General features: G+C 34.7%; 1 protein-coding gene across 1 annotated transcript; it reads right to left on the bottom strand.

Annotated features, from left to right (window-relative positions):
* Positions 1–1,170: 1,170 nt before the first annotated feature.
* Positions 1,171–7,462, bottom strand: LOC132059376 (ribonucleoside-diphosphate reductase large subunit). Its single transcript, XM_059451971.1, has 17 exons — positions 7,014–7,462; positions 5,913–5,974; positions 5,700–5,787; positions 5,301–5,564; positions 4,880–5,120; positions 4,703–4,779; positions 4,369–4,539; positions 4,173–4,265; positions 3,533–3,682; positions 3,358–3,444; positions 3,107–3,271; positions 2,910–3,029; positions 2,386–2,588; positions 2,148–2,297; positions 1,912–2,059; positions 1,643–1,726; positions 1,171–1,556 (listed from the first exon to the last, which is right to left on the bottom strand). Exons 1-17 carry the CDS (start codon positions 7,239–7,241, stop codon positions 1,461–1,463), a joined length of 2,427 nt encoding a protein of 808 aa, XP_059307954.1. The 5' UTR covers positions 7,242–7,462; the 3' UTR covers positions 1,171–1,460.
* Positions 7,463–17,608: the final 10,146 nt, after the last annotated feature.

The following is a 17,608-nucleotide window of genomic DNA, read 5'->3' as shown; positions in this document are numbered from 1 at the left end:
ATTCATATTTTCTAAGGTTGTCTTCATTATTCATTGTGCCAACACCCGGTCAAAAAGGTTCAACCTCGGTTCCGATACCCGAGGCCAATTATCATTAATATTTGGTCAAATCTACACCTTTTATTTACTTATTTGTTTACGTTGTAATCTCATCTCGAATTGAATTGAGCCACATATCTTTGGCATCACGCATAAATTTAATTGTTCTTCATTTTAAGGTTGAACAGATTCGAACCCAGAGCCTCAGGATATTAGGTGAAGTACAAAAATTAAAGACCACCAATTTGAGGGCCAAAAATTAAAGGCCAATACCTTTGAAGGTCAATCCGCACAAAAAAATGAACAATTGTCACGTCCCAAATAATGAGGTTATGAGCAGTACCTAGTGGGTTCGCTTCACTAAGCTTACTGCAACGTTTGAAAAATAGCAAAACATTCTCAAGAAAAACTGGCTCCCTCAAATTCTCCAAAAATCTAAAAAGAAAACTTAAAAATCTAAAAAGAAAACTTAACAAATAGATTAGTTTACTCATAAGATTTCATCATTTCATACGCCAGTTCATAATCCCATTAATCTCCAAAGCCAACTACCTAACACTATTCATAACCTTATTGCGTAAGAATGACCCCAATGATCCTCGAGATTGAAATTCTCCACAAAATAGCGAGTTAATTAGCGTATGGTCTTACTTCAATTCTTAGGAAACCCTTAAGTGGTGACGAAATTCTCCACAATATCCTAATTTGTGGTGTTTTCATTGAGCAATACATCATCATATAGTGTTGTGTTTTGACCAGCAGTATCATTGAACTTGGAGATTAGAATTCATGATGTCAAGACAAATTATCCAAGGTAAAAGAAGAAAATACATATGCGCTCATAATCTCAGAGAGTTTTAATAATGATATATTGTTTACTATGACAACTCCATGCTTAAACGGTATAAGCTGCGGTCTCTTTCATTTGGTTGTTTTAGATTGGAAGCTTGAAAGTTTCATCAGTAACAATTGTTGTTTAGTGAATGAACAAATGCAGAGAAAAAATCTCAGAACAGTGTCTTGTTTATTTTTTAATGATCAGTATCTTGTTTCTTAACTGGAGCTCAATTACTTAAGAACAAACTATTTTAAAGATGATCTCATCTTCTGCACACATTTCAAATCCTAAAGTTGCAGTAAGAGAAATTCATTGCTGCTATCTCAAGGCAAATGCATTACAAAGCACCAGTTAACTAAAGAAGAGAATTATCCTTGTTAATAACAAACGTATACTAGAACTGGATATATATTATTATATACATAGTTAATTACTTAATTCTAATCTAATAAACATCATTACATGCTACTTCCACAAAGCAGAGGCCTGTTTCGCTTATCTATGTAGAGGTTTCTTAGTAGGCATAGAAGAAACCCACAACAAAAGCCAATAGCTCAAAAAGTTATGATGATCCGACTTAGCATTAACTTCCGCAGGATAAACAGTCCTCGCGGTTTGTCAAAGAGCACACCATCTGAGCCATTTTAGTTTCATCGTCAACAGCAGCCTTTGGCTTTTCCTGCAAATTGAAAAGGCACACATGCAGTTTGTAAGAATCAACATAATAATATGATACTAAGCACTCCAAATTATAATGGTTAGTACCTTCAGCATGGAAGTGTCAACTGTGAACTTGATTGCATCAGCTGCAGCACGTGATCGTAGATAGTACATTCCAGTTTTCAAACCCTAGAATAACAAGAAAGAGGAATCTGAGACTCTCTTGGCTTGTGAAGACAGAACAGTAGTATTCACCAGACACTTAAAATGGATATTTGTACTAAACTATTGCGCAACAATCCACCAGACAATGTCTTAGTTCTTATGCACATTTCAGAAGATCAACAAAACAAATAATGTGAATTTGAGCATACCCTGGACCAAGCATGAAAATGAAGGGAAGTGAGTTTTCCAAAATTGGGTTGATCCATATGGATGTTAAGGCTTTGACTCTGATCTATGAAGCAACCACGGTCTACAGCCATATCGACCAAGGTCCGTTGCTTGATCTCCCAAACAGTCCTGAGGTCAGTGAACAGTATTAGCATGTAAGAGGAAATAAAATTAACATAAAAACAGAACAAACAATTAAATTGGTGAAAGTTCATACTTATAAATAACTTTAAGATCATCTGGAATTTCAGGGATTTTCTGCACAGAACCATCTTCGTGTATTATCCTATTCTTAACAGCAGGAGACCAGAGCCCCATATCGGTTAAGTCATGCAATAGATGTTTGTTCACCACAACAAATTCACCACTGGAGAAACAAAACAAAAACATGGATAAATCATATGCAACAATGATAAAAATCAACAGGAGCTGCAGGATCTGGCAGCAGGTGTTACCTCAGAACCCTTCGGCTGTAGATATTAGATGTATATGGCTCAAAGCATTCATTATTTCCAAGAATTTGGCTGGTTGAAGCAGTTGGCATTGGAGCTACAAGAAGTGAATTTCTTACACCATTATTAGCAATCATTTCACGAAGAGCATCCCAATCCCATTTATCTGATGGTGTTACTCCCCACATGTCTGGCTGGAGAATACCCTGAACAGCATAATATTGTCTTTAATAGAAATGCAATGTGAATCAATAATATTGAACAAAAATAAAATCTGGCATTCATTTCCCCTTCTACAGTAGTGTGTCTAATTTGGATCGCAACATTTTCAAAGTTCTTTTTAAACTTGTCTCACAACTTCAAAGTTGAACTAGTAAGAAGACACCATTTTATTTTGGTTACGACACTTAGCAGCCCAGCAAATATTTTGACTGAATCTTGGATGACCATCTATATTAGCTGGAAGACCAAACAAAGTCATTCACACAGTACCCATCAGTAAAATCTAGGAGCAAAAGGATTTATACCTTGCTCACAGGACTTCCTGAATACGTCTCGTAAGGGCCTTCTTTGGCAGCTATTTCAGAAGAAGCTTTTAATGCATGGTAGTATATTGTCTCAAATATGTCCTTGTTTAGCTGCTGAGCCTATACATAGACAAAAGTATAAGATCAGAACCATCTGAACAAATTTACAGCTTGGAAAGATGATAGACAGTACTTACCTCCCAGGAATCAAATGCCATGCCAAGCAACATGAATGTGTCTGCAAGACCCTGGACTCCAATTCCAATAGGCCTATGTCGTAAGTTAGACCTTTTTGCAGTTTCAATAGGGTAGTAATTGACATCAATAATTTTGTTCAGGTTTGAAGTGACTAATGCAGTAACCTGTCTCACATGGAAAACAGAACAAAAATCAAGAATAATGTCAAGAAAAGCATGTCAGAAGCGTTGGTAGTCAGCATAAATCAAACCTCTGCCAATTTGTCAAAATCAAAGTATCGATTTTTAGAACCCCTGCTCCCCACAAGCTTGGATGGTTGTGACTCACTTGGGACCCCCTGAAAGATATAAATGGCAATGCTACACTATGAGGCAAGCAGAAAGTAGGACAAGCAATGCTGTAAAGTATATATCAATTTTGACTACCTTTTCTCTAACATATCTTGGTAAAGCAATTGAAGCAAGATTGCAAACAGCAGTTTCATCTGGACTTGTGTACTCAATAATCTCTGTACACAAGTTAGAAGACTTGATAGTGCCAAGATTCTGCTGGTTGCTTTTTCTATTGCAAGAATCCTACAATAACAAACGGTATAGTGGTTGAGTAAAATTAAGTGCATCCAGACCAGTGTTATCAAAAGCGAAAAGCGCGAAAAAAGCTCTAAGGTCAGCTGGGGCTTTAAGCGTGAAGCGCATATAAAGCGTGGGCTTTAATGAAAAAAAGCGCAATGGTGCAAAAATACAAATATATATATATGTTTAGTCCAAGATTAATAATAATAAGCATGAATAACAAATATATGGACAAAGAAATTGTAAAAATATTAAGATAAAGTGAAATATCAATCATCTAGTGTCACCTCCTCAAGAGAGGCTCATTGGCAAGGAAAAGTATGTTTTAGAGCCTTGATGACAACACTGAAGCGCACATAAAGCGAGGCGAAGCGCTCAACATGTTTTGAGCCTCGCTTCAGGGCTTAAGCGCGCTTAAAGCGCACCTTTGATAACACTGATCCAGACAAACAATGAGAATAATAACAGAACCATATGAAATAATGAAAGTCACCTTGTACAACATGTAAGGGGTCCCAGTTTCTATCTGGGACTTTAAGATCTCAAACCAGAGATTTTGTGCCTGAACAACCTTCTTTGCCTTTCCCTGAGTTGACAAAAGGATATTGTTTAAGATTAATGCTGAAAGGATCAGTTAATCCACCATGTAAATGGTGTGCAATTAACCTCGGTAGAATACTTGTTTTTACCTCTTTTTCATACTTTGTGTACAGCTTCTCAAAATCTTCACCCCAGCAATCTGCCAATCCAGGAGCCTCATTTGGACAAAACAAAGACCATTGCCCATTGCTTTGGACTCTTTGCATAAAAAGATCTGGCACCCAAAGAGCATAAAACAGATCTCGTGCCCGATTCTCTTCCTGAAGAAATAGAAAAATCACCCATGTCTTGTCAAATTGCTGAGTATAGACAAGTCTTGATGTATGAAAGGAATACAGCAATTCTAGTGCAGTTGCAAAGAGCAAGTGCAGGCCCAATAGACAATATGTTAAACAATTAACAATAAGAGAGTACTAAATATACCTTCCCATGGTTCTTCCTTAAATCCAGAAATTCAAACATATCGGCATGCCAAGGCTCAAGGTAGATAGCAAAAGCACCTGTATGCAGTATAACACAGTAAGAAAAGTGAAGGTAGTCCCTGCACCCTAAACTTCTAGAATTCTTAAGATTTAAACAAGCATATAAAAGAGGCCACACCCTTTCTTTTGCCACCTCCTTGGTCAACATATCTGGCCGTATCATTAAATACACGCAGCATGGGAACAATTCCATTTGATGTCCCGTTTGTTCCACGAATGTAACTCCCAGTAGCACGTATGTTGTGCACAGATACACCAATTCCCCCAGCTGATTTGCTAATAACAGCACATTCCTTAAGAGTATCATATATGCCCTCAATACTATCCTCTTTCATGCATATCAGGAAGCAGCTACTTAACTGCAAGCCCCAAAAGAATATTATGTAAAATCATTACTAAAAGATGTAACTGAACAAGAGAGGACAATGTTGGATAAGAAACAAGTATATTTACAACATAGCATAACAAATTAATGATGACTTAGTTGAACCATCAAATCAAGAAAAGAAAACATGGTATTTAAAAGAATGTTGACCTACTTGAGGTCTTGGAGTGCCAGCATTAAATAGTGTTGGAGATGCATGAGTGAACCAGCGTTGAGACATCAAATGATATGTCTTGATGACAGATTCAATATCCTCTTTGTGGATTCCAACAGATACTCTCATCAGCATGTGCTGTGGCCTTTCTACAATTTTTCCCTGAATCTTCAAGAGGTAAGACCTCTCAAGGGTTTTGAAACCAAAGTAATCATAGTCAAAGTCTCTATCATATATGATCTCACTGTCGAGACGAGCAGCATTCTGAGAGAGAAAAAGGCAAGTTGTTAACAAGTGGTCTCTGCAAGCAATTAAAAAACAAGATCTTGATCCACCTAAAAGCTTTAAGCATGATCCAAAACCGAACTATTAAAGGAATATTCCAAATGCCAGTGATACCTTCATGATTATCTCATAAACTTCATCAGAAACCAGTGGTGCCTTCAATCCAGATCTCTCACTGACATGATAGTACATGTCCTTAATCCTGTGATATCCCAATATTACAACCAGCACTTTGTTATTGCTGATCACTACACCATCATTTTATTTCTTATGAAAAAATAAAAGAAAATGGAAGACCAATGACAAATGTTGTTTCAAGTAACTTACGTCTCAGAAAATGATTTCTTGGTGTTTTTGTGCAGGTTGGACACAGCAATCCTTGCAGCCAGCTGCACTTTCAAGAGTTTTGACAAGTCACAAATTGATTAATACGTTGTCCTACTATGCATCACAGAAGCGTCAATATATCTACCCTTATAACAGGAGAGGACTTAATAGAAACTTCTTCATCTTCCTATTCTCATTTTTAACCAAAGTTATCTCATATATATAGTCTCCTTGTTAATGTGTACAAGTTTTTTAATAGGAATTCTCATTTGGAGTTTATTTGAAAAGGCATAAAACAAGCCAAAGAGTCCAATTACGGCTCTTTTGTTGATTCATTACATAGCACACTTTAAAATTTTAGTGTAGCTCAAACATTCCAACATTATCCACTCTAGACCAACCTCTTTTAAGAATGGTTTTACCCTAGACCCAAAATGAACATATATGCATACAAAGGCATGGTAAGAAACGTGCAAAAAAGCAGAATAGAGCAATTATACCAATTCCACAAGTAAATAAATCTCAAAGTCAAACAAATGTTTAAATTCAACATATCATGACTAAAAATGAAAACTAGAATCTGGATTTTAAAAAAATTTAAAAAAAAAAAAAAAAATCCATTAAATTTCAATATTCCAAAGCAACATTTCGTTTCCAAATATAAACGTAACCACTAAAGCTGTTTAAACTTATCAGTAGTTTGATGAAAAATACATTTGGATTTAAACCCAAAGCAAATTAAGAAAATAAATGAAGGGATAATTACATTTTTGGACCGCTCAAAAGAATAATAGCCAGAAAATGCATAATAGGATTTGTAAATTACGTGTAAATATACATATTGTATACACATAATCAGCGTATATGTTTTGTTTATTTTCGCTTGCGCCCGTAATTAATTTCGCCCAACGGATCAAAACTGAAAAAAAAACCCCATAAATGAACATATAAAACAAATGCATTAGACAACACAACAGATCCCAAACTTGAACAAATGCTCAAACCAGATTGATATACACACACAAATATAAGTATCAGAAGCACAAATCATCACACATTACTAGAGCAAATAAAGAAAACAGAAATGGTAGCGAGACTTACGCAGGCATAATCAGGGTGATTAGCAGTCAAAGCAGCAGCAGTTTCAGCAGCCAATTCATCAAGCTGACTTGTCGTAACGCCTTTATAAACACCAGCACAAACCTTTTGAGCAACAAGTACCGGATCACAATGATCAGGACTCAACCCATAACTTAACTTCTTAAGCCTAGCAGTAATCTTATCAAAGTGAACTGCTTCTTGTCTACCATCTCTCTTCACCACATACATCTTCTATTCTCTCTGAGGAATTTCGTCGAACACCTAAATAGCAGAATAGGGAGGAATATGATTTTGTCCTTTGATGCTAGTCAGATATGTCTTGAGTGTGTATATATAGGATATAATTAGGAATTTTTAAATAACTTTGGCGCAAATTAGGGTTTTTGATATTTTGGGGATTTTTGAAACATTCCCGCCAATTGGGAAGAGCGGGTAGTGATGATATATGGAGGGAGGAAGAGTATAGAAGAAGCTGGACGTGGGACCTACCTTTAAGGGAAATTAATTTGAACAATGAAACTCATGTGACGGATGTAAGTATTTCTAGTCGCCATTGAAAATTTTTTTATGAACTTATCCAATTTTTAAGGAAATTAATTTGAACAATGAAACTCATGTCAACGTAAGTTACTACGTTGATTGTAATCTTCTCCCCATTTCCTCTTTTCCTAAATTTCTCCTAGCCCTATGTAATAAAAATTTAACAAAAAAAATGTGATGGGATGTAAATATATTAGATATAATTGGTAAAAAGAAGAGGTATTGCTTTGATAATTAATTGTGTTATTAATTATTTCTAATTTTATTTCTGCAATGGATTTTCTTTTAATCTTGCCGCTAAATTTTGATTCCCGCTTTTTTTAAAAAAAATTGACAAATACTTATTAAGTACTAATTTCACTTCTGGCAAGGCGTTTTCTTTTAATTTTGCCGCTACATTTTGACTCCAGCTTTTTCTTAGTTGGAAATATAAGCATTAGGCTGAGTTGTATTTATACTTCAGAAATTAATAAGCAAATGAATGCTTATGTAAATTCATTTTATTCCAGCTATTTTTTTTTTATTATTATTTTTTTAACCTGTGTTTCAAGTGTTGCGGCCAATGTAAAAGGGAATAGGAATTTTTGTGGTAGGTAAGAATAAGATCACTAAAAATTTGATGAACAATACCTTTCACTGCAAGCTTTTAGGTGTTGGGACCATCTACATTTATTTATCTCAATTTCAAATTTTCGAATTTCAAACTCTATCTTCACAAGGAAGTTTGGTTTTTGTGTTTTCCTTCTTATTTTGATAACTTTTCTAAAACTTCATAATTAACTATTTGCGGAGTATTTGACCAAGATATTCCTTTTCTGTAGATTTTTAACTATTTGTTTTTGTTTCTCAAAGTGACTCATTATTTTAATTTCAAACTTGAAATATAATTTAAAAGTTTGAAAAAATATGTATTAGGTAGAAAATTTTCAACCATTTATATGTTTTCGCTCATAAAACTTCATTTGTATTTTTATGTTTAAACACAACGTCAACTTTTAAGTAACTTTTTTCTACCTAACCTCAATAACTTTTTTTTAAAAATATCAACCAATTCTTGTTCAAACTCCTAGTAGATTAGAGAAACATAAATTAACAAAAAAGGATGGTTTGGCCTTAGAATTAAGACCTCATTCCTTCCTTTGAAAATCACTCTCCCAATCCCAAAGTGTCACTGAAATTGTTTTTCTTTCTTTGCATCTTTCCTCTGATCTTCTTTCTTCTCATCTTCACAATTCGAAGGATCCTAACAATGCAGTGCTTTTTCTTAAAAATCTCTGCACAAATCGCTAAAATCTTAGTCTGAACCCACTTTTCAATCATTTGCACTCTTTGATACATATACATTGTGCTATAAACGTTACACAATGAAATTACGCGACTTATTATACATTATACGTTGAGTATGCAATGTATATTTGATGTATAATCATTGTAAATCTGTGTATGATCAATATGTATGTATTATTTCATTGATTATACACTTTATCATACAATTATGGGACAATTATTATATGTTAGTTATACACTTATATGACCAATCTAGATTTCTCCCAGTTCATCTACTGCTCAAAATTTCCACAGTTCAAATCAGTTACTCCAAAAGTTTAATCACAACATTCAAACACTACTTCAAAGTTCAAACAAAGCCGGTCTCCAATTGGATCAACCAATTCCAATTTTGAAAAGATCCACTTATTTTATTCATAATTTTGTAGGACTAAAAATGGAGTTATTTTTTTCTTCTGAAATTTTTCTGCAAACAAATCATCTAATCGAGATTTGGATCATAATTTACGCGCAAACGAACAACTTCCAACAATTAGGATGGCAATTCTTTCACAATGAAGAGACAAAACTGAAAAAAGAAATCAAGAAGAAGACAAATTGGTATGGTTTCATGGATGAAGTTGTGTGGCGATATTAGCGTATAGATTTGTGAATAAATAGATCAAATGGATTATGGCTAAAAAATGAAACTTAAAGAGCTGGGCAGAAGGCAAGTTCCTCACGTTGTTTTTTTTCCTTTTGTAAAGGCATTCCCGAAAAGACACCAGGAAGGAAAAAGCTTTCCTAAAAAGATCCTAAAAAGATGCACTCACACTTTTTCCTTACGCCCACTCGTTGGTTATAAATACAGAGGTATTAAAGCCTCAGAATTTTACAATACATTTGAGAAATCTATTTCTCCCCTTCTCCCGTTCTTCCATCAAAAGTATTCGATTTTATCTTGGGAGGCAATATTATAACACCCCGCATACTGTGAGGGAATTAAAAAATTTTAAGGACACATAATGAATTTAAATTCAGCGAAATAACATCCCAAATGATAAACTCGAACCCCACCATTTGAATTTCAAATTCCTCACTATTCTTCCAATCTACTTGATAAAAAAAAATAAAGACTCAAAATCAACATTGAGAAGTTGAGGCTTGGGATCGAAGAGAGAATTTTGAAAAGATGGGATGAATGACGGAGATAGCAGAGTTTAGGCTTGCAGTATTCTTTCAAATTATGTACAAAACTTCCCAAACGGGATAAGATTTGAAAATATGAACCCATTTTTATTATTAGCTTGAATTGAGTGATTGAAAGTGTAAAAATTCAAATTCAATAATATCCAAATTTTACAATGTCGTTGACTTTCATAATCTATATTTTCTCCTACGAATTAGTTATAGTGTTTCTTTTTAAATTATTAATACACTGCTTAGCTGGATGCCCAGTAGCTTTTTATTGATAATCAAAACCAAACCAATCCATTACATCATATAAAAAAATAAGAACTTGTAAAAATTAAAAATAGTCCTACTAATCTATTTCTACTCAGCATTACATCTGTAGTCTCTCTCCATATCCCTGCTGTATATTTGAATATAACTTGGAAGTATCTGATCTGATTAACATTATATTTATCCAATGGACTCCGTAAATTTATACAAGTGTTATTAAACTTACGATGTTATTCAATGTATAATTGACGAACTTGCTCACCACTCTCTCTTTTTTATTAGAAAAGGACACTCACCGCTCTATTTTGTTCATGACGTGACCTCCAAATGAAATCATTACAAATAAATTATGTAATTTTAAGTTTTTAAGAATTTATCCATGCAAATTAACAAATTTAGTAATTTATTAGCTTTGTCAAAAAATATTTAACCAACATAAAATCTTATAACTCTTAGAATTAAACATAATAAAGTTATTACAAATAAAGAACACTAAAAAAAAAAAAGTACCATAAACTAAACGAATCAATACAAATTATTAAAGAAAGGAGATTATGCAGCAAAATAAAATTTTCAGTATCTAACACCGATTAACAATTTTAGCATAATAAATTAAATTAACAAATTATAAGTAATCTCAAAAAAAAATTGACAAAACTATGAATAGAGAACCAAAATTCACTTTGTAGAAAGGCTTAATCATTTTGAAGTGAAATATAATTTATACTAGCTTAATAAGGAAGGCTTTTTCAGAATTTAAGCAAAGAAAGCAAATTTATAAAGAGAAGTGAGAAAAAGAGACAAAATAGAAAACAGTAACGGAATCCTACTGGTTAGGAGACCTGAGAAAAAGCCAAAAAGGACATTACTGACAAAAAAACCCATACTTCGCTGCCGCAAAGGTTCGATATTGCGCGCACATCAGCATTATGAATGCTCTTAACCGATACGTCAGGTTCTTTGCTTCGTCCAAGCGTGTTCAATTGATAATTATAGTTATTTTCAGTTTTTATGTTTTTTTTTTTTAAAAAATAAAAAATTATGGCCAGTGGGGTGGCCCACTGACTATTTTATTAATTTATAATCAAAACAAAATAAGGTGTCCAAAAACAAAAACAAAGGCAACAAAAGAAATCTGAACAGTCTAGAAGTAAAGCAAAAAGGAAAGTGCAGCTTATGAGCCTGTTTGGATTGGGCAAGGTAATTCGCTTAAGTCATTTTCGACTTTTTTTAGTGTTTAGTTTGGCTTCAAAATATCCATTTTTATTACGTCGTTGACTTTCACAATCTATATTTTCTCCTTTGGGTGTTCTTTAAATTTTAATACTTCATATTTGGAAATGTTTAAATTTTTATTGATAACACCCCAATCCATTCATCATATTCGAACCCCACGCGTAAAAAAAAATTTTAAAAAAAATTACCAGCATCACATATGTAGTCTCTCTCATATCCTTGCTGTATATTTGAATATAACTTGTTAACTGATTACACATTTTAATTCAAGGACCCAAAAATTTATACAAGTGTTTTATTGGCAGACTCACTCTCTTTTTTATTAGAAAAGGACACTCACCACTTATTTTGTCATGACGTGACTCCAAATGAAATAACAAATAAATTATATAATTCCTTAAAAGTTATCCATGCAAATTAACAAATTTAGTAATTTATTAGCTTTGTCAAAAAATATTTAACCAACATAAAATCTATAACTTTAGAATTAAACATAATAAAAGTTATTACAAACAAAGAACACTGGAAAAAAAAAGTACCATAAAACTAAAACGAATCAATGCCAAATTATTAAACAGTAGTGATTATGCAGCAAAATAAAATTTTCAGTATCTACACCAATAACTTTAGCATTATAAATTAAATTAACAAATTATAAGTAATCTCAAAAAAAAAATTGCAAAACTATGAATAGAGAACCAAAATACTTTTAAAAGGCTTAATCATTTTGAAGAAATATAATTTATACTAGCTTAATAAGGAAGGCTTCTGCAGAATTTAAGGAATTATCAAATTTATAAAGAGGAAAGAGACAAAATAGAAAACAGTAACGGAATCCTACTGGTTAGGAGACGAGGTCCAAAAAGGACATAACTTTGCTAAAGGTTCGATCTTAACAAAAAGTATGCTCTTAACCGTCCCAGGTTCTTTGATAGCGAAATTTAAACTATAGTTATTTTCAGTTGCGAATTTTTTTTTTTAAAAAATAAAAATTATGATCCAGTGGGTTCGAACTCGAACTATTTTGTTAGCTCGAAGGGCAAAATTTTAAAGATTTCAAATACGAGGCAAAATTTAAAGACCACCCCAAACGAAGGGCACTCCGCGCAAAAAAATGCATTTTGTGCTTAAAATAAGCCCAAAAAAATAATTGGGCCCGTTTGGCTTAGCTTATCTAAAGCAGCTTATAAGCTGTAGCCCAACTTATTTTTTTTGGCACAGCTTATAAGCTGCTTTTTTTAAGCTCATCCAAATAGGCTCTATGTCCTTGTCGATTTGGTTGTTCAGATGTGGAAGAGTGATTTCCCAACTCAAGCTTAAAATTGTTATTTCTCTTAGGATCTCAACAGTATGTGCTCTTTTTTGCATCGTGTGTTCATTCCCCCAATCTTGCGATTCAGATCTGGGTTTTGTCTCTCTTTTTCAACGATTTAGCTCGAATGTACTGTGTCTGAAGCTTTTCCAAAGGTATGTCTGCTCTCTTGTATTCTCTTGCTTCTCTTTGTTGCTTTGTTTTCCTTATCAGTATATGGGTTTCCTTATCATGTCCTGAGGTTATATCACAATCGATAGGTGTTTGAGCAACAGAATAAACATCATTGGACGCTAATACCACACTCTGCTCATTCACCCACCAATGTAATATATTCCCAAGACTATGGATTCTCCAATATGTATGTTGCAAGTTATTTCTGCTATAGCAATCTTGATTTCCTTTGCCCTATTTATGATGTTGGTGTCTGGTTTTGCTACTCCTTGTATACTTCTTGTGGCTTCCTTTACACTGTAGAAGCTGTATTTCCTTGACTTTGCTATTGGCGTATTGATTTGATGGCTGATTCACTAGGATATGGTCCCTCTTTAAATTTTTACCTGCAAAAAAAAGAAAAGCTTGTTAGTGAAAACAAAGTCCCCTTTATTCACCTCCAAAAGGATTCGAACAAGGGCATTTCCTTCTTTCTCCATCTCTATCATTAGCTTCTTTTGCATGGCCTAATTCTGAGATAAGGTTCCATTAATTTATCACTGTTCGCAATTCCTCTTCCCTGAGGGTCAAGCTCCCGAAAACTATTAGCCGCCACTGGTCCTTTATCCAATGCCTGATTAGCTAAGAAATTGTTACACCTCGAAAAAAATTTCGTTGATGCACAGTGAATGGGCTAATGAAGAGTACGAGGTATACGATGTCTAGATAAGTAAGAAATAGCATTTGATGACCTTAAGTAAGATTTCAAAGACATTCGACGTTAGACGAGAAAGATTGCCAAGAGAAGGCCAAGCTTACGATAAGTATCGGAAGGAATCCATGAGTAACGAGTTAATGGTGACTTAAAGAGATTATGAAGAAGAGTTATAACGTCCCTTAGATTGGTATTGAGGTGTTAGACAAGTGCCAAGAAGGTTCCATAAGGATCGGAGATCAAACGAGTCGACGAAAACAAGATCGAAACCACTGGGCATTATACGGCCAGACATACTGGCCGTATAAAAGATACGGACCGTATGTCCAGCCGTAGGTTCAGCCAGATTGGCATGACTCTCTGGACCAAATATACGGTCCAGACATACGGCCCGTGAAAATTATACGGACCGTATGTTGGTCCGTATATTCTGATCGGGACAGAATGTTGTATTTAATGAGGGTTCAAGTTTATTTCATTTCATTTTCATCTTTCACTCCCTTCTCTCTAAAACATCTCTCCACACTTCTCCCACAAGTTTTCAAGTGAATTAGTGCTCAACTTCATCAAACCAAGTGAATCAAGTATAAGAAACCCATTAAAGTTCATCCAAAGCAAGAATCCAAGTAAGGGAAAATCTAGGGTTTTGCTCAAGTGGGATATTTGCACCCGAAGTTCAATCCAACACCCTCTAAGGTAAGTTTTATGATGTTTCCATGTCGTTTAAAGTATTTGGAAGATGAAACACTTGGATTACATAGGAATATAAGAAATGGGTCATGAATGGATGAATAGTATCACTTTTGAGTAAATGTGTGGAATGAGATATGATTCTTGATGCGTTATGAATATGATCACGTTATAAATGATATTGAGAGTATGGAAATCGACATTGTATGTGAATTAACGTATTGTCGAGTTACGACTGTGTGTAGAAAATTGAAGTGAATTGTGAAGTAAAGGTAATGTAGATGACTAAAGGCTATTGTGATGATATTGTGAATGTTATTGTTGATGTTTGGGAGTTGATATGTAATACAAGAGGAGTAGTATAAATAAAGGAGATCTTTGTCCGAATTTCTCTAGAATTAGTTATGAATGCTAAAGCTACCTATCATCTAATATGAGTATGCACTTCTTATGAAGGTAGAACGTGAGCTTTGAAGAAGAACGCTCAAGTGATAGAATAGTTGCACGGAAGGTATGTAAGGCTAACCCTTCTTTCATAAGGCATGGTTCTTGGCCCAATGTTCATCCCTTACAGTTCAATTTTTTCGATACTCTCTAACGATCCTAGCTCGAGAAGTTATTCGGTTAATGATGCCCAATGGTATGATTGTACTAAGTCCCTTATACGACGAGTAATACTGCGGATAGAAGGTAATGAATGACGATAGTAAAAAGGCTAAAGATAGATATGAGCTTATACGTATGTGTGTGCCATGAGAGGCTATTGTAAACACCGAGCTTATATGGCCGGGTAAATATAATGAATATGTATGTGTGCCCATGAGAGGCTATTGTGAACACCGAGCTTATATGGCGGGTAGAATATAGTAAGTATGTATACATGTATATCTATATAACGATGCGCGCGCACACACATATTGGCTACGAACAACACGAGCCTTCGTAGGGCCGGGTACGTGAAACACCGAACCTTCGTGGTCGGGTATGCTATATAAATGCTATGTATATGACATCTGTATGAGTACGATTATGCTATGTATGTGACATCTATATGAGTACGATTATGCTATGTATGTGACATCTATATGAGTACGATTATGCTATGTATAAGACATCAATCAGAGCATGAATATGATAAGACGATGTAAGTGCCAAGTGAGGCTATATATATAATGTATATGATATGAGTAGGAATATGAAAGGAGATATGAACATGAGTACAAAAATAGATACAAAAAGGTAAGTGAGCAAGAATACGAATGTATGTACGCGGGTACGGAATAGAAATGAAACGTCCCTATGGAAAGCAGGTAAGTGCCATGATGATGATGCCATTATCTCCCATCTTATGTATTTCAAATGTTATCCATTTTGCTTTTACTTTGATATCGATCATGCTTACATACTCGACATTCTTTGTCTTTGACGTCCTTTTGTTTGTGGACGCCGCATCATACCGCCGGTGGCCGGGGATGACGATTTGATCCATACGGCTTGTATTATCTCCGGGACTACATAACAGAGCTCCATTTCATTCGGAGCTGCAGCTTTTGGTATAGATTCTTTTGTGTATATATTTATGGGCATGGCGGGGCCCTGTCCCACCCATACGTTATGATATGATGTACCGCTTGAATATAGGCTTAGACATTATGTATATGGCTAGATGTGTTGTTGCCCTTGTCGGCCATATTTTGGGATGTTGTTTGATCGCTTGTCGCGCATGTACATTTATGTGGGCATAGATGCTATTGTTGATATAGAAATGTTGTTGCCACGAGATTAGAATGATGATGTTGATATGAAAAGTATGATATAATTATGTGGCTCACCTAGAATGTGATATGTGAGTACGTTAAGGGGTGCCCGGATGGGATAGCACCGGGTGCTCGTCGCGGCCTCGGATCGGGTCGTGACAGAAATCTACTAGTTTGTTCCCCTCTCTGAAGATGTGAGTTATAATCACTGTCCTCCCTCTCATAAGTCTCCAGATCTCCTCCATTATACAAACAATCTGCTAAGGTACTTCTCATACCCTCTCCACAATGTTTTTTTTTAGTAATAGAGAGTTTGTCTCTAGCTAGATGTAATCCTTATGAGTTGTCACAATGTACTTCAGAGCATGTAGTATTGATATAGCTTCTGCTTGGGTGTTAGTGCATTGTGGTTCTTCCACTTCCTTAGCATGCGTTTGCAGTATATCTCCATTCTTGTCTCTCACACAAAACCCCGAAGAACTCCTTCCAGGATTCCCTCTTGATGCTCCATCAGTGTTTATTTTGACCCATCCAATGTCAGGTGGTTTCCAAATCACTTTGGTTACCCTCACTACATATTTATACTTCTGCATAGCCTCTACAATAATACTCTATCTATAAGGGGCATATTTAAAATTCTTTTTGCTTACCTTCATGAATAAAATCAAAGTATGCATAATCTGATAGATTACTTTAGTATTTGAAACCTTCCCACCATGCCTTAAAGTATTCCTCCTATTCCAAAGTTCCCAAACTATAATAGAAGGGACAGCTTGATAGATGTATTTTATCAATGTGCGGCATCTCCCACCACTTATTAATCGAGTGAGTAAGTTGTACATTATATATATATATATATATATATATATATATATATATATATATATTTATATATATATATATGTAAGAAAACATGAGAAAATCCTCCACCTTAGGATTTTCACAACAATAGCACCTAGATAGGAATTGAATTCCCCATCTCTTTAAGGTATCATCTAAAGGTAGTTTATATATATATATGTATATATATATATATATATATATAGATATTAATATATATCTTTCACCACACATCAGTCACAAGTTGGAAACCTCCTTTCGTTGTCTCAGTAATTGAAATGCTGAGCCCACAGTAAAATTTCTTTTTGCTTCAATCTTCCAATAAGGCTTGTCTACCTCTTCATTTTCATTTGAAGGGTTTATCTTCTCTATGATATAATCTGCTAGCTCCTGGGGTAATAATCTCCTTAAAGTTTGCTCTTTCTAGTGTCCTCATTCTGCTACCTCCTTGACCAACACAGTAGTCTGGTGACAATCAAAATCTAAAGGGGTGACATGGTAAAGTGCTCCCAATCCTGTCCAGTTATCCAACAAAAAATAAGAATTGCCCTACTTTACTTGCCACCAGATCTCATGTTCCATTTCATCTCTACAAGCAAGCATCTTCTTCCAGGTATAAGTT

Source organism: Lycium ferocissimum, chromosome 6 (assembly GCF_029784015.1).
Source record: "Lycium ferocissimum isolate CSIRO_LF1 chromosome 6, AGI_CSIRO_Lferr_CH_V1, whole genome shotgun sequence".
Classification (NCBI taxonomy): Eukaryota; Viridiplantae; Streptophyta; class Magnoliopsida; order Solanales; family Solanaceae; genus Lycium; species Lycium ferocissimum.
Note: the sequence above shows the minus strand (reverse complement) of the source record. Positions and strands in the feature narration are given on the sequence as shown.

Coding starts and splice junctions, on each gene's coding strand:
- LOC132059376 (XM_059451971.1), bottom strand. CDS start 7,241: ATGTATGTGGTGAAGAGAGATGGTAGACAAGAAGCAGTTCACTTTGAT. Junction 2,298..2,385: donor TACAGCCGAAGGGTTCTGAG/GTAACACCTGCT, acceptor TTGTTTCTCCAG/TGGTGAATTTGTTGTGGTGA. Junction 1,727..1,911: donor ATTTTCATGCTTGGTCCAGG/GTATGCTCAAAT, acceptor TTGTTATTCTAG/GGTTTGAAAACTGGAATGTA.